Source organism: Haliotis cracherodii, unplaced genomic scaffold, assembly GCF_022045235.1.
Source record: "Haliotis cracherodii isolate W230 unplaced genomic scaffold, xgHalCrac1.p SCAF_2, whole genome shotgun sequence".
Lineage (NCBI taxonomy): Eukaryota > Metazoa > Mollusca > Gastropoda > Lepetellida > Haliotidae > Haliotis > Haliotis cracherodii.
The window spans coordinates 35,664,000-35,687,464 of NW_027266275.1; the positions used below are offsets into that span (position 1 = coordinate 35,664,000).

General features: G+C 40.6%; 2 protein-coding genes across 2 annotated transcripts; both read left to right on the top strand.

Moving 5' to 3' along the window:
- Nucleotides 1-12,099: 12,099 nt before the first annotated feature.
- On the top strand, nt 12,100-22,983 carry LOC139469175 (chitinase-3-like protein 1). Its single transcript, XM_071251311.1, has 11 exons — nt 12,100-12,127; nt 12,717-12,794; nt 13,769-13,943; nt 14,426-14,678; nt 15,724-15,848; nt 16,383-16,500; nt 18,857-19,042; nt 19,894-20,010; nt 20,327-20,466; nt 22,078-22,160; nt 22,754-22,983. The coding sequence occupies exons 1-11, from the start codon at nt 12,100-12,102 to the stop codon at nt 22,933-22,935; spliced, it is 1,485 nt and encodes a 494-aa protein (XP_071107412.1). The 3' UTR covers nt 22,936-22,983.
- LOC139468944 (uncharacterized PPE family protein PPE24-like) lies at nt 16,544-18,144 on the top strand. Its single transcript, XM_071251085.1, has 2 exons — nt 16,544-16,548; nt 16,617-18,144. The coding sequence occupies exons 1-2, from the start codon at nt 16,544-16,546 to the stop codon at nt 18,142-18,144; spliced, it is 1,533 nt and encodes a 510-aa protein (XP_071107186.1).
- Nucleotides 22,984-23,465: the final 482 nt, after the last annotated feature.

Sequence of the window (23,465 nt, forward strand, 5' to 3'; positions counted from 1 at the left end):
TAATAAAACAACAGTAGCACGTCGGCCTGTATATACTCTACCAGACAATCCAGTGATTGACATTTTGAACAAAGGACCACGGCGTCGGGGTACGATGACACGTCACATGTCTATTTAGTCGCTTTTTGGTACAAAGATTGGTTCCTATTCTAATCTGGAATCCCCAGAAGCGCCAAACTATAAGAGGAATAGAACCAGCCGAGCTTGGTGAAATTATGACAGTTACTGCTGGACTACCGTAGCTAGTTATAAAATGGTTTACAGAATGACCGAACGTAGATTTTCGAGAAATGGTATTAACCTTTTAGCGTTGATTTATTCCCATTTATTCAACTAATAATTGTATTAATTAGAAAGTGCAAGTAGATTTAGTAGTCCTATGATACTCATACTGTGTAAAGCTTTATGATCAATTTATAAGTTTCTATCACATTAATTTTCATCTTTTGAAATCAAAATCCATAAACCCCAAAAACGAAAACTGTCTGTCAAGAAAATGAAAACTACATGGACGGTATGTTACCAATCACATAAATCATTCTGAACATTTCAAATTCAAACTCCATAATAACGGGCCTACTCACCGACAACGTTGAAATCACTAGGTATTACAACAGAATATTCATGACACTAAAATTTGAGCTACAGGGCTCTGTATCTCATCCAAATGGTGATGGGCTTTTATATCGATCGACAGGAAACATTTGCAGGGCTGAAAGGTTGATATTGTGAATAATTCACAAGCAAAAGAACCTCCTTACACCCTCATCCTGGATGGGGCATGTCATTAAAGATGACGAAGACGCGTTCCAAGAACTCATATCTGCACATGTGCCCTTTCCAGATTGACTAAACATTGGTTCTGTAACTGACGACTGTTTATCTGTGTTATAAAATATGCACCACGGTTTTAACTTAAGGAAAGCTCTGAGTAATAGATCGATATAGTGTTGTGTTTTGTGAGGGCTATAATAAACACCGTGTCCTATTGTTTCAAACCACAGGGATTTGTCTTCATGCGGACGATTCGGGATGAAGGAAATGTATGGAATGTATGGAATCCTGAAAGGGACATTCTCGTATTCTTGTGATCTTGACCTTTGAAAATAAGCTAAATATGCCAAAAATGCAAGAATGGGAAATCGTGAGAATGTCCCTTCTAGTTTCCCATTGGTTTGAGTCCCAACATTTTGGGGGAAATAATGTTAATTCTGGTACAGGCAAAGTCCGTACATCCATTTTTAAAGATTGTTTTTACTGTGACAACTATGTCAAGAGCTGTATGCCCCGAACTTACCGTTCTGTGTTTGCCACTTTTAGATGCAGTATTGTACCTTTAAGAATCGAAACAGGCAGATATGCAAACTTAAATGTTGAAGACAGAGTGTGTTTTAACTGTAATGATCATAGTGACGATGATCATTTCAATGTCCATTATACGATGATCTTAGATTTACCTTATTTAAACCTGTCCAACAATGAGTTGTGTGTCCTTTTTTAAACATGAGGTACATTTCGCTGCCAAAACTTGCTTTCTAATGTCACAAGGCTGAAAGGATATTAATTTTTTGTTAAATGGGTAAATATTTCTGTTTGTATATATGGTTGAGTGCCGCTGTATTGTTATTTTTATGTATAAACTCTAAATTAATGCATGGTTTTTTTTATGATACGATAATAATATATTTGTCTGTCTGTCTGATGAACATCAGTTCAGCACAATTGTAGGGTAGTCTGGTGGTTAAAGCGCTTGCTCTCCATGCTGACGGCCTAGGTTCGAGTCCAAGCATCGGAGCGGAGGTAAATCTGGAAAGATCGTCAGCTCGTTAAACAAGTGGCCCAGTAGTCTCAGGCGCCGCGATTCGCTGTGCAGAGTTGCGTCCCTTGGGCACGCCAGAAACCTATGATTGTGGATTCGAATCCCCGTTCGCCCCGATTATATTTCTAGGTTTGTCAGCACCATAACTGGAATAATGTTAAAAACGGCGTTAAACCCAACTCACTCATGGGTGAGCGAATGGGTGAGTTTTGAACAGTATTTCTACAGTATCGTGACATGTTAACTAAATGTGGGGGAATGTTTATCACGCTCGTTTAATCGCTAATATACAAACAGCAACAACAGCATTTCAGTTTATGTGTAAGACAGGTCGTATACGTTCAAAAACTGAACCACGAGTAAGGGTATAGCCGACAGACTGTTATGTAATACGGGCTATACATTTTCAAACTTCCCTCCATGGATCAAGGCACATCTTTTTGTTATAGTGGGACTCGTACAATGGACTCTACTTTTAGCTGCGATTTTTAAGAGTTTAAAAATGGTTTTGTCGCTTTTATTTTCAGAAATGTACGTTTTACTGGGAATCATTCAACTGGCGAGAAAGGACCCAAAGATTAATGTACTTAATACTTGTAAAGGTCCTATTTATGAACTTAAGACCAACTGAGTTTTACCGATCCGGGTCATCACTGAGAGGTAAATTAGATAGATTCAGGTCATCGTTTAGGGGTAAATTTGACAGATTATTGATGATAATGTGATTAAAGGGTCAACTATTTTTCTTGTGTTCTAAAAAGTATATGTTTTTCGTGCTAACAGATATGTTTAGCAATGTTTGAAAGTGCCAAGGTGTTTCTTTTCAGAAATATACGTTCTTTTTTAAGAAATCATTCAGTTGTCAAGAAAAGGCCAACAAACCTAAGGATCTCATTCCTGTGGATACATCAATCGAAGATGTTTTGTTTGTTTGTTGTTTAAAGCTGCACTCAGCAATATTCCAGCTATATGACGGTGGTCTGTAAATAATCGAGTCTGGACAAGACACTCCAGTGATTGACATCATGAGAATCGATCCACGCAATTGGGATACGATGGTATGCATCAACTAAATCTCGTTAGTCCAGTTTGAAATATCAATGCTGTACAACACATTCGACGGTATCCATGTACGTAATAAAACATACCTGTCGGTCATATAATGGATATCAATGCGATAAACCAATCCGATAAACTAGATATCGCCATCCTATAAATATACAAATGAAACAGATAAACGGAACTACTTTTATTAATCTTCATACACCGATGCGATATCTACTCGCTCGAAAAGGGATTGCATAACATTCCCAGTAAGTAGTCATAGAGTTTTCCCGTGCTTGTGTAAGCAGGCATTGTGTTTCTGAAGTTACTTTAGTATGGGATCCCAGGAGGGACATTGTCGCGACAGCGTTTTAGTTAGTTTTGACACTTTCTGCTTGTTTTCATAACGACGGCAACGCGACAATGTCCCTTTTAGGATTCCATACTTTAGTGAATGGGAATATGTCGAAACACGCTTATTTTGAGAAGTACATATGCTAAAGATGTTTTTACTATTGTGTGTTTCCATATAGTACATATAATCATTAGTAAGAGAGTGAAAGAGTTTGGTATTACGCCGCTTTTAGCAATATTCAAATAATATCACGGCAGGGCCAGAATATCAAATATTAGGAATAAAACATATTGTTATTCCTAATTTATGTATGTGACATTTACGATACGGAATAACTCGGCTGATAATCACTTTTTCTCCTCAGCGTTTCCATTCGCTTTTCTCCCATACGTGCCTGGAGCATCGGTATCGCTGTCGCCTGAGGTGTATCACTTCATTTCGCTGTACGTCCCTTGGATGTGCCATAAACCTAGGACTGTGTGATTGAATCCTGGTTCGCTCTGATTTTGTTTCTAGGTTTGCCATACCATTGTCGTGCTCGTTGGTTTCAGCAAGGTGGTTGACACCGAGACTTGCATTACTTCGGGCTTTCCTCCCCCATCGAGCTGACAACGCTCGATATAACGTAAACATTGTTCAAGTGGCGTTAAACCAAAGTCACACACTTACACCAATTATACCTCGTGTGATACACGTGTAGCTGCTACGAAAGTGCCGCATTCATACCCTTGCAATATCTGACCGCCTCCGTGGTGTAGTGGCAGAGCGTCCGCACGGAGAACGGAAGATCCGGGGTTCGATCCCCGGCCGCGTCATACCAAAAGACGTTAAAAGATGGTACTTGTTGTTACGCTGCCTGGCGCCCAGCATTAAGGGGGTAAAACAAGGACTGGTCGGCTCGGAGTCAGTATACTGTGTCTGAGTGGGGTATTCATGTTAAACTGCGCCATGGTATCTCAGTGTGCTTACACTATAAATCGGCATCAGTCCGGACTAGTACAAGCAGCCACACACGCACATGTGCATGCACGTCGCTATATAAGTCCAATAATCTTGGACGCGACGTTAAACCCCATTTCACCTCACCTCACCTATCTACCACCTCACCTATCTACTGAAACTACATCCTGGCGGACTTGTTATGCTTTGACTAGGACGTCGGCAACATATGCATGTCGTGCGAGGCGACTCAATGGATTGGGTGGTCAGGCTACAGGTAGGTGTTTTCATCGATTGCGTGTCATCGGCGTGGGACGTTGCTCTTTATATCAATCACTGGATTGTCTGATCCAGACATGATTATTTACAGACTGCCGTCATATAGCTGGAATATTGCTGAGTGCGATGGTTAACAGCAAACACAGAAGCATTTGGGGAAGCCAGTGATTGATGTGCATCGATCCACGCAATTGGGATACGATGACATGCATCAACCAAGTCAGCGAGCCTGACCACCCGATCCCGTTAGTCGCCGCTTACGACAAGCATGGTCGCCTTTTACGGCAAGAATGGGTTGCTGAAGACCTATTCTACCCCGGATCAGGGGGTCCGGATCCCTGATTTTGAAAACCAAATGAGGTATGTAATAGGCCGCAAAATTATCTGAGAAAGGATTTTGATATTTTGAACCCCTTGATAGTTTGTTTCACCAAAGAGGTTGAACGTCTACGTCGCTTCGAGATTAACTTCCACATAAAGCTGTCACGATGCAAACTTAATGACTTATTGCTGTTTTGGGACCGAGCGCTTCCGATGGATCCGATTCAGCCCTCGGGAAAACGCTGTTGAAAATGTGGGCGGTGTATTTAGCTTAGACCGGTAAGAAGAGCAACATCGGCTCCGTGACTTGCATTGATTTTCAGTGAAAACAGTCCGTAGAGCGGCCTCGATTTGGCACAGTAAACATGCAAGTGTTTATTACACAATAAACATTTAAGGGAGAAAGCGACATTGGACGTAAACTTTGAAAACAGTAGCTGAATGTGTGAAGACTGCAGTGATCGATTACCGGCTGTCACGAAAGGCATGTGCGATAGGTGCCAAAACGTTGGCGAGTCGGCGTGGCTCAGTCGTGGGGAGCAGACGTAAACAACTGCTGATAAATTTCTAAGACTTTCTGGAATCTTTATCGGGAACACTTCTTGTAGTATAAATTTTCCACTCCTGATACACACATACATTTAAACCAACTTGACATTTTATGCCGTACTAAAACGATTGTGCATTACACTGAAGTCAACTGATTTTCTGGGAATGCAGCAACTGTTGCGTTCCTATCTTTTCATCCCATTATATATTAGCACGAGTCTCTGTTCAGTTCAACACAAATCAAAATCTAACAAGATTGTAAACACTGAAAGTAAAATTTGAATGTCTTTCATTATTATACGGGGGCGGTCGGATAGCCTAGTGGTTAAAGCGTTAGCTCGTCACGCCGAAGACCCGGGTTCGATACCCGACATGGGTACAATGTGAGAAGCCCATTTCTGGTGTCCCCCGCCGTGATATTGCTGGAATATTGCTAAAGGCGGCGTAAAACCGAATTCACTCACTCACTCATTATTATACGAGCAGCAGACGGGGGCAGTCGTCTAAGGCGCCGCGATTCGCTGTGAGCAGTTGCGTCCCTTGGGCACGCCAGAAACCTATGATTGTGGGTTCGAATCCCAATTAGCCCCGATTATGTTTCTAGGTGTGTCAGCACCATTCCTGTGCTCGTGGGTTTAATCGAAGTGGTAATTTTAAACGTCCGAGACCTGCATCACTTCGGGCTTTCTTCCCACATTAAGCTGACACCCCGTGATATAACTGGAATAATGTTTAATATAAGCGGCGTAAACCCAACTCACTCACTCCATCTTATCAACTATTATGTGTACGTTACAATGTAATAAAGCGTACATTGGAGTAGAGAGCTTTAGCCAAAATAACGCATGAATTTGCACAGATCAGAAATAAATTAGGCTTATAACCGCACTATACGATCAAGCAATAATTTGGTAAATGTGCAAATGGACGATTTACAGTTTTAGGCGAATTCTTCACGAAAAGGACGTTCATAAACGTAGGAACGACACATTTTGACGTTCATACGTTTACCACGAGATTCGACACGAAGAAATACGGAAGTATTGTTTCTCGTCATTTTGACCCTTTAATCGTGAAGTTTAGCATACCTTTGAAAAAGTGCCACACACGGATATCCTCGCTACGACCCAGCGTAGTGAACAAAACGAAGAAATACACTCTTACACTATCAACACGATTCGTGCCTAGGGTGACAGTCACAGTCTACTACAATATATGAACTGACCTCACTATCTATTTGACACATCTATATTATTGGCTAATTGATCAATGATGACTGACGCCTGTAACCGCCACAGGTTCATTAACAATTTTGGAAATCTTTCCCGTCACATTTATCGTGTCGGCCATTTTGACGTGATGTACTCGATGTATATTAATGTATTACGTCACACTGTCACTGTGACTGAGGTAGTCCTTATTAACAGAGCTTTCCCATCTAATATAATGATGATATCATCAGAATCAGATTATTATTCTATAATTTGTTGTAATCAAAAATTGTTACTGTTGAGCAATTGGAGCATACGCACATGTCACCTTTCCATATTCTGCCACACAGCCGGATGGTGTAAGGCTGTCAGTGTAAACATGAAACCACACGTACTAAATGAAATTGTGTATTCATCTTTCGAGGTAACAGTGGTGTTAAAGCATCATACAGTTTGGTCCTCACTCTATGAAGGTTCATACCCCAATGAACTCACACAAAGTGAAAGTCAGCTTTTAATTAAACCCATGAACTGTTTTATTCAGTGTCTTGAATGCATATAGTTACTGTTAGTGTGAGATTTCACGTTCACGAATATATGGTCTAACAACGATTTTTAAAAATAATTAATACAATATTTATGACCTTTTATCAACCTAGCATTTAACAGTTTACTGTACTTCTAGTTCTTAACCAGGATATATGTAAGTCCAGATGCTAGGGTGTATATTTAAAGAAGGTAGTTTTAATCGTGAGCTAGAAGAGATACGTCTCATGTTTATTACTGATTAGCATGCACCTGTGATGTATCGTTTACTCACAGCGTAGTTACATATGTGTACAGGCATGCTATCTATATTTGTCCATGTTCTAGGGCAGGCCGCATCAGGGCCAGCCGTTCGGGACAATGTACCGTATAACCCATAAACATGTGTTGATGACTCACGGGTGGAAGAGTGGACACTTCAAAGAGTGACGTCCCTTTCACATATCAGGATCAGCTGGTAGTGGTTTCGAGACCCATATTAGCTTTTTTTTTTATCAGTGGTGAAGTCCCATATCTTGGTTTAGCGCTAAGATCTAATTGTGGAATGTGACCAGAACGGTTCTATTGCTGCGTCAGGAATCATTTGGGTATTGTTTGTTGTTTTACGCCGCATATGCCAATCCAACTTTATTGCGACGGCCTTCAAATAATCTGAATTAGACAAGCAGTGATTGATATCATAAGAAACTTCCCACGCCGTGGGGTTACGATGACATGCATTCAACTAAGTCACCGATCCTGACCACCTGGTTGTCGCCTCGTACAAACCTTAGTTGCATGGGAACCTATTCTAACCCGGACTCCTTCCCGCGAGGAAGTCCGAAATCAACTATTTGTGACATCAACGAGGAAGCTAGCATGACATTGTAGGGTGTACAGACCGTCTGCCCAGAGAGCGGAAGGTCGGTGGTTCGAATCCTAACGCGTCATAACACACGACCTTACAATATGGTACTTGTTGTTACCCAGCCTGACGTTCAGCCTGATGTGGATAAAACAAGGACTGGCCAGCTTGGAGTCAGTATACTGTGTCAGAGTGGGGTATCCATGTGCATACACGTTTCATTTGAACGCGACGGTAAACCCTATTTCACCACACCTCACCTCACCTACCATGACATTGAAGCTTGCTTGATTCTGATTGGTCAAAATAACATTAAAATCAAGGTATCTAATTCCATTAGATACTTTACAATTAACAAGCCTTTTCAGACAAACACCTGCGGGTACATGATCTATCGATAGCCGACTTCACGATGCATAAAACAATGGTAGCCAATACGTTCGAGAAAGGAACATTATCAGGTGTTTGGCACTGACAAGGTACACTGAACTTGCACTTGGTAACAACAGCTTTTTCAGAACACATACAATCTAATATCACATACACTAACCACTGTGTCACACAAATTTGCAGTCTCGTCTTCATCTAAAAACTCAGGTTAATGTAGAACATATCTACAGATAAGGGTTGTCCTTCAGTCACTCAAATCTGTCTATCCAGGGAGCAAAAGCGTCGCGCTGATTTTACTTCCGGAATTAACATCTTAATGTATAAAACCATGTCATACTGATATATAATTTCTCTATAGTTGTGTATTATGCATCAGTTTTACTAAAAAACTAAAAACTAAAAACAGAGAGATTACTTATTGCAGAATACCTATTCAAGGCTTTGACCATATGGACCAAATATTTGGCGAATTAAATATATGTATGGTCGACCAGTAGGCTGAACCCTAAAACCGAAATTTAAACACATGATCTAACAAAAAAATGATCTAAGAGGAAAACTACATAAGTCATATTGTAATAAAAAAGCGTTCCTACCATGGACCTACATGTATGTCATAAAACGTAAAACAGAGGTTGAAATCAGTTTTAAGATCACTTTAATTTTTTTTTAAATATGTATCTTCTGAAATGCAGTCTCGGGCAAAATGGAACCGAGTACTATATTGTGAATATTATTTACGAACAAGAGAAACACTTTCTAGGTTTAGATCTAGATAGTTTGTTAAATATCTTTTTTAAATTTATTAAAATAGACTGACAAAGGGACCTGATTTATGCCTACAAATCTGCGACGTTACAAAGGTTTTGTCATGGTCAAAGGGAGACAATTCAATCGATTTTTAGTCCATTGTGTAAAGTTTGTGGTCAAAGGGAAGTAACTCAGCCTGGTAATTAGACTGTGCTCCTGTCTGGCTTAAAACGCTAAATTTGCGGCGCGTCCCAATAGTGTAACCAGTTTACTTCGTGTGTCGTGCGCATGTCCGAACTATGTTATGACGTCATTCAACCTTGTAGCAGGAAAGATAACCAGTAATTTCTAAGCTTCCCAGTGCGTGCATAACACGATTATCTCCCTTAGACCGTTAACTGCATTGATGGAGCGGCACGGCTTTCAAGCCTTCACAACACCGCGCTGACGGGGTAATCTTTCAACGACGTTTATATAAACGTCTCGTGTTGACTTCGATCTTGATTCATTGTTCATTTATTGTTATTCATTGTTCGTTGTTTATGTACGTCTATTGGCATCATCTGACGACATGCTATGTCACACAAACATACATGTCACAAATATGTACTGGTAATATGCGAAGCGTCTGATGCCTTGTTGTAAATCTGATAAATCTTTCAGAATATCATTGTGGCACAGTTAATATCATAATTACCGATTTACCCAAAAGCATTTTGGCATAAACCCATATCACGTTAGATTAAAAGTTTGAAGTCACAATATATTTATTTTATAATGGCACGTACGACGAGCACTGCGTTAGTGAGGACCATTTCTCAACCAATCTCATTAAACTCAGATCTTAGTTCTCGCTACCGCTATACCAAGATCTGAAAACATCCCATTGCGGGTCACGTCGGTTCTTTCGCGAACTTGACCGACCAGTGGAATGACATTACAAAAAGTCGACAAAAGCCAATCAGAAGGCAGCTTAATCGAGCTTTACGGCACGAGTTTCAAACTGGCGACTTCGCTTCGAAACATATTTTGACATACACTCGATTAAAAAATTAAAAACTGAATTAAAAACTTTCTGGAATGGCTAATGGATGGTCAAGATTGTATGAATACAGACATAAAGCCCATAACTGTTGTTCGGAATATCCGGTGTGTGTGTGTGTGGTTTTTTTCGAGGTTACACGATAAAAAATCAAATTCCAACCGTCACTTTCATGATCTGATAAGCGATGCTTTGATTGGTCAGATGAAAGGTCGTTCTGACATGACCCGCAGTGGGATGTCCTCAGACCTTTGTTTAGCGGTAGCGAGAACTAAGATCAGATGTTAATGAGATTGATTTCTCCACGGGACGATGAGTATTTCTCTACAAGTTAACACCATTTCATATTTTACACGATGTTTTCTTTATACTGTAAGATATGGATAAAGTATATGAAGCTTGTGTTTGTTTGAAGATTGCAATCCGTGCATAATAATCATATCTTGCCCGCTATATTGCATAATATGCCGCGGCCTATACAGTTTTGCCCTCATAAACCCACGTCTTAAGTTACAGGGCATTTATTCCTCAGATAGAGATGTTAATTTTCTTTCATTTATTTATTGTTCAAGAAACAGTTTATAATAATGTTCTATAACAGTGAACAATGTTCTTTAATTTGCTTTCTCAATAATATTGATAATATATATCCTTTAAGTTTCTTAATAAGATCAAATTACACTTTCCATTTGTTACGTTTGACCTACACACATAAAACTTAAAATATAATTGAAAGCATAAAATTAGAATTTCATGTGGGTGAATTAGTATGGTTTTACACCGCTTTTAGCAATAATCCAGCAATATCGCGGGGGGTGTACTAGAAACGGGCTTCACCCATTGTGCCCATGTGGGGAATCGAACCCGGGTCTTCAGCATGACGAGCGAACGCTTTAACCACTAGGCTACCCCATCGCCCCAAAATCAAAATGAAATGCCTGTAAATGCAGTTCATACAATAGTGGTAACAATGGTATTATTTTAGACAGTGTTCCAACGTGTACCTTCATTTAACATGAATACTTCACATTTTCTTAATAGACATAACACACATCTAAAAGCATGTAGGTTCATTGTATGTATGTTTTATGTAATCTTTTTGTATCGTAGCATATACCCTTCCCTAACAATCCAATAACAGTTCCATAGCTTAGTGGTAAAAGCGGTCGATAGTCACGCTACAGGCGCGGGTTCGATCCCCCCAATGGCTACAACAAGAGAAGAATACGGCTACAGAATATGTTCTCGTGATATTCCTAGGATATTGCATAAACACGACGTAAAATCAAACTCACTATATTTTCTTTGTTTCCGAAAGAGATGTAAGTCGAAGACTATTGTAAGTTATTCACGAACACGGGTATGGCTGTGATAAACCAAAAATAATAATCAGGCATATCGATGATCTGATATCGTTCAATAATGGTCAAATAGACAATTCACTTTCACAGATTTACTCACGTGAGCTAGAAACAAAGATATCAGTGATGGCGTCTGATCTGTTGCATATTCTGTGCATAAAGATGCACTGTGACAATAAAGCATCCAGAAGATTGTAGGACAAGATGGATGACTTCAACTTTCCCTTTTTGTCGAGCAATTATACTCCAGCAGCTCCAGGTTATGTGTATACATTCACAACTTTTGATTTAGAATCGAGCATGCCCTTTCGACGTAAATGTCACAGGGCGTCATACCTTTGCTAAAACGTTCTTGATCAGGGTTACATAAGTCAAGGTCTTTCAAAACGTATTATGATAGAAATATGAAGGACATTTCAAAATGTGATAATCTGTGACAAGTATGCACAGTGTGCACATCGGAATTCCATGTATACCACTTAAAACGCCACCAATATTGAAGTCGATTACTAATTGATTGGTTTACACATAAGATATTTAAAAAAAATGTTATCTTACTTCAAGTATCTACACCGGTGTCGGGTCGGATAGAAAAACTAGTCCAGTTTTATCTGACCACAAACCACCTGCGCAGTGTGGTACCATTCCCATGTTATTTGTCACCCACACACCACTCTGTAAGTCTTACTTTTTATTCCTTCTGGAGATTTTAATATGAAAATGGCACACATTTAATTGTACATGTGTTAGGATATCCGAAATGCTGACTTGTCTAATACCGATTTATTAATTAAATCGTACCTGGCGTCGTTGAGCGAATTTCATTTTGTATTACCTGGTTGAAAATGGTGGCAAACAGATTTGGCGTCTACGCAAAAGTAGAAATAACTGTGAACATAATTTGAGTTTAAATAAAAATAATAATATTCCCTTTCAATCAATCGCGCGTCTCTATTGGAGAAAGAAAACACACAATTCACAACAACGTTTGTATAAAGAAGACGAAAATTGACTGGCAGAAAATACAGTTGTTGGGCATTATAGGGTTAAAACAAGGTCTGGTTGGTTCGGATCAGTCATTAAATATGGATACCCTACTCAGACACATTATACTGTGTCTGAGAAGGGTATCCCTGTTAAACTGCGGCGTGGTATCTCGGCTAACAGTATGGGCGTTAAGATCGTGGTAGCGCTAAGATCGGTTTGTGCAAGTGGACCCAGTCGACGATTACGTCATGCCATGTGATAATCGCGATTACGTTGCAGCTGACAACTTCGGGAAGATGATTCAGGTGCTGTTTCTCGTGGTGTTCCAAGCCTTCATGACTTCCGCCCAACATGGCAGTAAGTGTTGACTGTCGACTCAACATTATACTCCTTCATAATACTGGTATGGCAAGTCTAGCTTATAGACAACACACGATCACATAGTTATCCAACACACAACAGCCTCGCCTCGTCCTCCAAACAAAGACCTCAAATCCCAGATTCCCCTACATTGTCCCTATTTTGTCAGCACCACGCCGTGCTCGTGGGTTCCAGCAGAGTAGCCACCTAAATGGTAAATTAAACATTTGAAACATCCTGCTTCTTGAAGGATTCCCTGACAGACAGGTCTCAGATACGGTCTGGTCTTTCCAGCTGGTCACATATCTCCAGAAACTTATTCGTAAGATCGAATCCCATATTAGCCCTGATTATGTTTCTAGGTTTGTCAGCACCATACTCGTGCTCGGGGGGTTCACGAAAGAGGAATACGTCTGAGACCTGCATTAGTTTGGGTTTTTCTCCAACATCAAACTGACACGCCGTGATATAACTTGAGTCTGTTACTGGTGTCTATAACTGGTGCCGTGAAAGAAGTAACGGAACCGTTAATTGTTTCTCAATGCGCGTTATCTTCAAGACATCGATCACACGTTTAACAAACAGTTCATTTTTGGGGGGTAAAACCAGAGGTCAAAGTAATATTTCTCCCTTTGTTCTGGAACGAATATACGATTAAAGAAAGAACTGAATATCGACGGTCCATATTACGCTTATGTTATCATCAAACGGATCTATCCTTGATTCATTTATCAGTTATATATATGAAGATATGTAGGTGAGACAGTCTTAATTATTATAAACTTTTTCACTCTGTACTTCTCGATGTATAACCTGGGTCTATGGCTTATATCACTTCAGAAAAAAACTACACCACTAACCGAATACACTGCACACCTAATATAAGCCTAAATATGTTAATTCCTGTTCACGTTAGAATGTAACAACACTACAATGTTCGTTTATTGAACCGACTCCATTTTCTTGAACAGACTACAAGAGGTTTTGCTACGTGAGCGGCTGGGCGCGGTACCGCGCTAGCCCCGTGACGTTCAACCCCGAGGACATCGCACCTCACCTGTGCACCCATCTCAGCTTTGCCTTCGCCACCCTTGACGACTCGGGCACCCAGCTGAAGGCCACTGACAATGGGGATGACCCAGGCATGTACGTGTCACCCTCCGTAATAGTCCGAATAGCCAGTGTTCTTCATCTTCCCGAGGCAAGAGAGTTAACTGACTCTAAAAGTCCAGTTTCCACCCTTGCCGAACTAGGCTGGTATTCCTGGGCTCGATCATAGCGCCACCAGTGGCTATTACGAGTTATGTCCCTTCTATGCCTCTCGTATGGACCAATCAGATTCCACCTCTCGTATCACTTGCATTTGCTTCAAACAAAATGGCGGCGCCCAGTCAAGACGATCTGATCGATAATCAAGGTCTATATTGTGATAAAACGGGTCTTACATCGCGAAGTTCATCAAATCACGTGAGCAACTTGATTAAAATATCATATACCCTTTCACAATAAAATGTTACCTGAAACAGAAATGTCTGTCACAGGTATATGTTCAATCGTCAATCTTATAACCATGAAAACCTGATACCTTTTAATCAAGAAATAATGGTTCTAAATTGGCATCGTTGCAGGTACAAACGTTTCAACGCCCTCAAATCCGGCAGTCCCCACCTGAAGACCTTGTTGTCGGTAGGAGGATGGACAATGGGGTCCAAGCTGTTTAGTGCCCTCGTTGCCAACGACAGCAACATCGAGGCCTTCAGCACTAATACTGTCAAGTTCTTGCGAGACCATGGGTTTGACGGCCTTGACATTGACTGGGAATATCCGGCAGCCAGAGGAAGCGGTCCCAGGGACAAGCAGAGGTTCACGAAACTCGTACAGGTTCTAAATTTAACACACTTTCTGATTTGGCAGTTTTATGACTGAATATGTAAAAGGACAAAGGCCAGGGAATTAGACATGGTGTCTTCTTTGTCTTTATTATTGTTCTGTTGATTATCATCTTTCTGTTGTTTATCTCGTTCTTCTCTTTACCATGTACATTTTTTTACCATGTGGGGAACCCAAAACCTTTCCCGAAAACCCAGTGCCTGTTGTTTGTAAGATTTGTTTGTTTTTAACGCGACACTCAGCAATATTCCAGCTATATGACGGCGGTCAGTAACTAGTTAAGTCTGGACAAGACAATCTAGTGATTGACATCATGAGCTTCGACCCATGCAATTGGGAAACGATGACATGTATGAACCAAGTCATGACCACCTGATCATGATCCTGATCACCCGATCTCGTTTGTCGCCTCCTACGACAAGCATGGCATTCTGAAGACCTTTCTAACCCGGATCATCGCGGGCTGCTTGTCAGAATATAATAAATACTTCCAGGATGATTATGGGACACACCCATAAAGTTCCATCACTGCTGTTTTGGGGGTAAAACAACCAAAACCTACTGAATCATTCTAGTTCCATGTTCCTTGATGTCACTGAAACATTCATTAATAGGTCGTTCCTTTTGTACACCAGCCAGGCGTCCATTCCACCTGGTTGGGCGAGCTACTCCTGAGACAGTTTTGTTAGATTTTAATTGGAACCCGGTCAGATCAGTTCAAATACTATCTCTAACAGAGTCATAAACAGATGACATATTCTCGGATCATCTTTTTTCCAGTACATGAAGTTAGGTCCACAACACCAAAACCCTGTTCCGAAACCAACCAACCAACCCAAAACTTGTTTCCAAAACATTTAATAAATTAAATATTCTTCTACAAAAGCCACCAGTTCACCCATTGAGTGATGAAGATGCATGAAGAAAAAGTCGACGTTTTTTTCAAAAATAAAAGAAGAGAAAAGAAACTAACGGACCTAGTGGGATATAAACAGGTGACACGTGACTTTCATTTATCATTCTGCCTGGATTTCAGACTCTGCATCTGGCTTTCAAGACCGAGGCCCGTGATTCCGGCAAGCCTCATCTTCTCCTCACGGCAGCCCTGGCTCCGTCTCCATACCACGTGCAGGAGTCGTATGAAGCGGTCCTACTTGCAAAGTGAGTGAGCCAATGCTGTTTTATGACGCAGTCGGAAACTATCTGTGTCAGGACGGCCTGTCAATAATGGGCCCCAATATCAGGCCACAGGACAGGATACTCCCATCTTAGGACACACGTTAGGATAACCTCCATATCAGGAGACCACGTCCAACTGGGAAAGCGTCTCCAAGCAGGAGACAGTTTGATCCCTGAACATGCATGAAATCGTCGTGAGCCTTACTCGTATCGAATGGCAACTTTTAAGTGAAAACGTTAGGCAACTATGTCTTTTGTGTATATAGCCAGAAATCAATTGCAAATTTCATTGAAATATACACCGCATTTGACATTTTCGGAAGAAACTACACATACAACTTTATGCACAGAACCTGCTGTACCACACATAAATCCAAGCAAAGATTTCACTGTGAGTCACAGAGGCGTTCATAGGTCTGTTCGCTATAAGATGTTCCGTAAGTTCTATACGGTACCCTGGTGGAAGGGGGCTGAACCAATAATCTGCTGCTAACATTCTCCTCTGTTCTCCTGTAGATCACTGGACCTGATCAACCTGATGACGTACGACATGCACGGAGAGTGGGACAAGCCTATGTTAGTAGGTCACCATGCTGCGCTGTACGGTACTACTACTGATCCCAACTTGAATGTTGTGAGTAAACAAATACCCAGCACCTTTACTGATCCCAACTTGAATGTTGTGAGTAAACAAATACCCAGCACCTTTACTGATCCCAACTTGAATGTTGTGAGTAAACAAATACCCAGCACCTTTACTGATCCCAACTTGAACGATGTGAGTAAACAAATACCCAGCACCTTTACTGATCCCAACTTGAATGTTGTGAGTAAACAAATACCCAGCACCTTTACTGATCCCAACTTGAATGTTGTGAGTAAACAAATACCCAGCACCTTTACTGATCCCAACTTGAACGATGTGAGTAAACAAATACCCAGCACCTTTACTGATCCCAACTTGAATGTTATGAGTAAACAAATACCCAGCACCTTTACTGATCCCAACTTGAATGTTATGAGTAAACAAATACCCAGCACCTTTACTGATCCCAAATTGAATGTTGTGAGTAAACAAATACCCAGCACCTTTACTGATCCCAACTTGAATGTTGTGAGTAAACAAATACCCAGCACCTTTACTGATCCCAACTTGAACGATGTGAGTAAACAAATACCCAGCACCTTTACTGATCCCAACTTGAATGTTGTGAGTAAACAAATACCCAGCACCTTTACTGATCCCAACTTGAATGTTGTGAGTAAACAAATACCCAGCACCTTTACTGATCCCAACTTGAACGATGTGAGTAAACAAATACCCAGCACCTTTACTGATCCCAACTTGAACGATGTGAGTAAACAAATACCCAGCACCTTTACTGATCCCAACTTGAATGTTGTGAGTAAACAAATACCCAGCACCTTTACTGATCCCAACTTGAACGATGTGAGTAAACAAATACCCAGCACCTTTACTGATCCCAACTTGAACGATGTGAGTAAACAAATACCCAGCACCTTTACTGATCCCAACTTGAATGTTGTGAGTAAACAAATACCCAGCACCTTTACTGATCCCAACTTGAATGTTGTGAGTAAACAAATACCCAGCACCTTTACTGATCCCAACTTGAATGTTGTGAGTAAACAAATACCCAGCACCTTTACTGATCCCAACTTGAATGTTGTGAGTAAACAAATACCCAGCACCTTTACTGATCCCAACTTGAACGATGTGAGTAAACAAATACCCAGCACCTTTACTGATCCCAACTTGAATGTTGTGAGTAAACAAATACCCAGCACCTTTACTGATCCCAACTTGAATGTTGTGAGTAAACAAATACCCAGCACCTTTACTGATCCCAACTTGAACGATGTGAGTAAACAAATACCCAGCACCTTTACTGATCCCAACTTGAATGTTGTGAGTAAACAAATACCCAGCACCTTTACTGATCCCAACTTGAATGTTGTGAGTAAACAAATACCCAGCACCTTTACTGATCCCAACTTGAATGTTGTGAGTAAACAAATACACAGCACAATTGTGGATCCCAACTTGAATGTTATGAGTAAACAAATACCCAGCACCTTTACTGATCCCAACTTGAACGATGTGAGTAAACAAATACCCAGCACCTTTACTGATCCCAACTTGAATGTTATGAGTAAACAAATACCCAGCACCTTTACTGATCCCAACTTGAACGATGTGAGTAAACAAATATCCAGCACAATTGTGGATCCCAACTTGAATGTTGTGAGTAGATAAATATTCAGCACCATTGCCGGTCCCAACTTCAATGTTGTGAGTAAACAAATATCCAGCACAATTGTGGATCCCAACTTGAATGTTGTGAGTAGATAAATATTCCGCACCATTGCCGGTCCCAACTTCAATGTTGTGAGTAAACAAATATCCAGCACAATTGTGGATCCAAACTTGAATGTTGTGAGTAGATAAATATTCAGCACCATTGCCGGTCCCAACTTGAATGTTGTGAGTAAACAAATATCCAGCACAATTGTGGATCCCAACTTGAATGTTGTGAGTCGACAAAACCCCTCATAACAATGTTGTGAGTACAGGCAATAATGAGTGTAGAAACTGTGGCTTCTACGCTTTCAGTGACCAGCGTTGTTCAGAATGTGTTAGATTATGTTGGGTTACTGGTGGCCCAGACGTCTGAAGTGCAGCAACTGACTGTACACATTTGCGCCCCTGAACCGTGTCAGAAACCTATAGCCATGGGTTCGAGCCCGCGATACCCCGTTAATGTTTCTAGGGTTGTCAGCACCATGCCCGATTTACTCAACTGGGAAGGTCTGCATCACTTCGGGATTTCCTCTCACGTGGAGCTGACATACCATAATACAACTGAAATACTTTCAAAGCGGCGTTAAAGCAAACACCCTCACTCACTCACTCAACGATTATGTGTATAAAACAAGACATCTCTATCTCAAAGTCTGTGTATCTCTAGGACGCTATGGCAAGCTACTGGGCCAACTTGGGGATACCAAAACACAAGCTTCTCATCGGTGTGCCGTTCTATGGAAAAACCTTCTCTCTGAATGACACCAGTGTGAATGGGGTGGGGGCACCTGCATATGGTCCGGGGGCTGCTGGAAAATTAACTCATGAAGAAGGAACTCTGGCTTACTATGAGGTAAATGAGCATGATTCATTTATATATATGACATATCGTATTTTGTTTGTTGTTTGACGCCGCACTCAACAATATTCCAGCTAAACGACGGGGTTCTGTAAATAATCGACTCCGGATGAGACAATCTAGTGATTGACATCATGAGCATCGATCTACGCAATTGGGATACGATGACATGCATGAACCAAGTCAGCATGCCTGACCACCTGTCGCCTCCTACCACAAGCAAGGGTTGTTGAAGACCAATTCTAACCCGGATCTTTACCATGTTGTAGAAGTGATTGACCGTCTTCATAATTACACAATAAAAATGTTTTTCTTCACTTTCGGTCCAATCATATTATTTTGTCCCCATTCCTTAAAATATATATTCCAAAATATAATTACAATTTAATTTAAATCTGAAAATTGAACACAAGATTTTCCGCAGAACAACTGAAGTAATGAAATATACTATTCAAAAGAAGTCAAAGCACGCCCAGTTCTTTCATATATCTATAGTTAATCTATTATAACATGGTATATCAACTTTAGTGAAATAAAAGAATCGAGTGGTCTTATGACAGACTGGTGTACCCCGCCGTGATATTGCTGGAATATTGCTTAAAGCGGCGGAAAACCATACTAACTAACTCACTCACTCACTCTTATGACAGATTATCTTTAGTAATATGAATTGATCGGGTTCTCTTTAACTTCTTTTGAGTAGTAAGTAGTATCGTACACACATGGGCATGATTTATCCCACGCCTTAAACCTTCGCAAGTGCAGCGGAAGGGCACCTACAAAGGGATTAAAGATATCAGTAGTGTCTCCAACAGCATCCCACTAAACATGTCCCAATGTTTTAGGTGTGCCAGCTTCTGGGCAATACTACATCAAAGATGAGCGCCAACCAATCTGTGCCCTACCTGGTGGACAATGAGAGATGGGTTGGTTATGATGATGAAAAGAGTCTACAAGAAAAGGTAGGGTGTTGATGGGAATATGGTCGTACCGTTAACCAGTTTATTCACCTCTTTACATATATCTGTCCTTTCCATACATCTTAACACTTCCATTTTGATTCTGCCTGCCCCCAGTCACTTACATATTCAAGGGCCAAAGAGTTCTCACTGCAAACTCCAGTCCTAATGACCTGGCTGTTTTAGGGTGTGACCTTATTCATTTGGAGATGTATATTTTTTATAAAGTGTCAAATATACCTCACTTATTCATTGTCATTGTGACAAGTTCTTTTCAATACCATACCATACAATGACAATGTATTGTCGTCGTCTTAAGGTGAAATACGTCATTGACCACGGCTACGGTGGCATCATGGTCTGGGCGCTAGACCTGGACGACTTTGGGGGAATCTGTGGCAAGAAGTTTCCCCTCATCCACGCTATCAAGGATGCTTTCAGTACCCTTGTGGGAAAACGGTAAATTCTCATTGAAAATCTATATAACTTTGGCAGTTGAAAGGGTAGAACTAATATTTAGGTTTATAGATTCCACGTGTGCAAAAGTAACACATATAACATTTATATTAAAACAAATACCCTAGTAAAGGAGGACTTACTTTCTGAGTGAAATATCTTTCTGAGCATAGGAACCTTTCGCGGAATTAAAAGAACTAAAGCAACAGATGTTCTATGCCTAGAACCGACTTGTTGAATTAGTTTGTTTTTACGTACATTGGTTGCATGATTAGAAAACATATTCCGCTGACAATGTAACACAACAATATGAATATTTCATTTTTCATTTTCCTATGAACCCGTGAAGATCCAGGGTAGAATAGGTCTTCAGCAACCCATGCTTGCCGTAAAAGGCGACTATGCTTGTCGTAAGAGGCGACTAACGGGATCGGGTGGTCAGGCTCGTTCACTTGGTTGATGCATGTCATCGATCCCAATTGCGTGGACCGATGCTCATGATATTAATCACTGGATTGTCTGGTCCAGACTCGATTATTTACAGACCGCCGTCATATAGCTGGAATATTGCTGAGTGCGGCGTTAAACAACAAACCAACCAACCAACCTTCTCCTACGTGTTCGTATGGTTATCTATCGTGTAGTTGTCCAATTTTCGATCACGAATTTCTAATTTCGTTTATCCGACATAATCATATGCAACCAACAATGTCGCATTAATGGGACTTGACTGTACTGTAATACTCAGTGCCAGAGAAATCGTCCTCATTTTCTACATAAAAAATAGAAAACCCTTTTCATAATCATAAGAAATATATGCTAAAAACAGAGTCCATTGTACGATTCCGACTATATCATGAGCATGTGTTTTAGAATCACCATCAGTTAGTGATGATACCAGTGTTCGCGAAAAGGTGAGCGTATATCCCGTCCCACATCACGGTTACCGAATCATTGCTAGGTGTCACCCACCATACATGAAGCTGTTCCCTATTGTAATCTAAACCTAAGGCGCAGGGCCCAGACTAAATGGGCTTCAGGTTACACACAACCAAATGTTTTCCCATAGACTTCTATAGTAACGTTATATTATTTTTTTTAAAATAACTAAGCATTCAAAAGCTATTACCTGTACGTGTGTGCACAGTTTGGCCTTAGAGCAGCAATAAAAAAATAAAAAATGACTAGCTTAGCCAGCTACTTTTCCGAGTACAGGAAGCTAAACACACCACGAAATGTCACGAAATGTCACCTACTTGAAAATAGCTGTGGTCACATTCAGCATAAGTGATCATGTTGAAAAAGACTACTAAATATAGAAAAACATGGTCAGTTTTAATAACTGGATGGATGTACATTTGAAAGACATAAAAATCTTACAGAATATCCTCCAATCACATCCTGCAGATATCTCGCGACCTGCACTGAAGGCTACCTGCACCTACGACGCTCTGTCCAAACTGGTTCTGATTTGGTGTGGTAGAACCTTCACTGTTCATGCATTGGTCGGACATCTCATGTATTCCAACACAACCTATATCCATCTATCTAGACTGACAGTGGTTTTGTCAGTATGCTTGAGACAGTCTGTGTATTTGTTGACTGATGTTCCAGACAACTGACAGACATCGCTGCAACGGTTCCCCAAGGCAATGCTGTGGCTCCCACTCAGAACATCAATGGAGGCTCATCTGGAAGTAGGTTGAGGTGACGAGTGAGTTTGGGTTTAACTTTGAACAATATGTCCGTTATATCACAGCGATATTGAACATCTTACTTGAACTGGGACCCGTTCCACAAAGCGATCTTAGCGCTACGACTGTCGTAAGTCAGTGTTAAAGAATGGGAGTTACGATCAACTTAGCACTAAGATTGCTTTGTGGAACGTGTCTTTTCCTCGGGTTTCCAGTGGATGAGTGAGTGAGCCATATAGTCGAGCGAATGTTAACACTCGATGACATGTGTTCGAATCCAATAAAACCTCGAAATATTCTTTGGTTTGTCAGTACCGTACTGTGGTTTCACTGAAGCGGTAAGACTTTCAGCTCTCGTCTTTTCACATGATATGGTAATTTTTGAAATAGAGCTAATATGTCCTTCCCGTGTCCACTTTTAATGGACCGGGGCTTTTCATATTTCATTTCGGAAGTCAGAAATTAAAATCTTCCTTCTGTTTTGATAAAATGTGTATATTTCCCATATTGTCGACTTTGTTTTCCAACTTCTCTGCAGATTTTGTGTTCATTTTCTGTTTTGACATGGCGTACATCATCTACTTTTTCCGCTGCAGACTTTGTGTCCAACTTCTGTGCTGACAAGACTGATGGACTTTACCCCGACGTCTCCTCCTGTCAATACTATTACACCTGTACATTCGGCCAGACCATCAGAGAACCGTGTCCCTATGGTACCGTGTTCCACAGTGCCATACATGTCTGTGATTTCCCACACCCCGATGGCGGATGCAGCTAGTCAGTGTCAGTGTCAGAGCTATGGCAATGTAAACCCGTCTTTAGAAATATTTTCCTGATGGGTTTATATCAGAGCTATGGAGTTTCACCTTTGTACACACGTCTTTTAGAAAGTTTCTTCTGGCAGATCAGTTGTTGTGAGAATAAACGTTTAAAGATAAATATTGTTCTTGACTGTTATCTTCGTGGATATGTTTCTGCACTTGGATACAAGCAAACCTTTTTATATACATTTATTTATTAAATCCAACTCCATGCTATCTTAATTGAAAAGCTAAACTGTCTTTGGCATGCCTAAATTGCCACCTTTGATATTTTGTCTTTGAAGATTCCCTTAGATACGTGGAGCTATCGAGTCTGGGTGTACACAGATTAGTCGATAATTATGCTCCAGCACACTATCTCTTAATGATAACTCGTCATTGTATGGCGAATGGAGCTAAAAGTGTTCATCGTGTAGGAGAGTCTGCTTGATTAAATTCCGCTTTGAACAGTATTTAAGGGTGAGATGTAAATACTGATGTAGGAGCA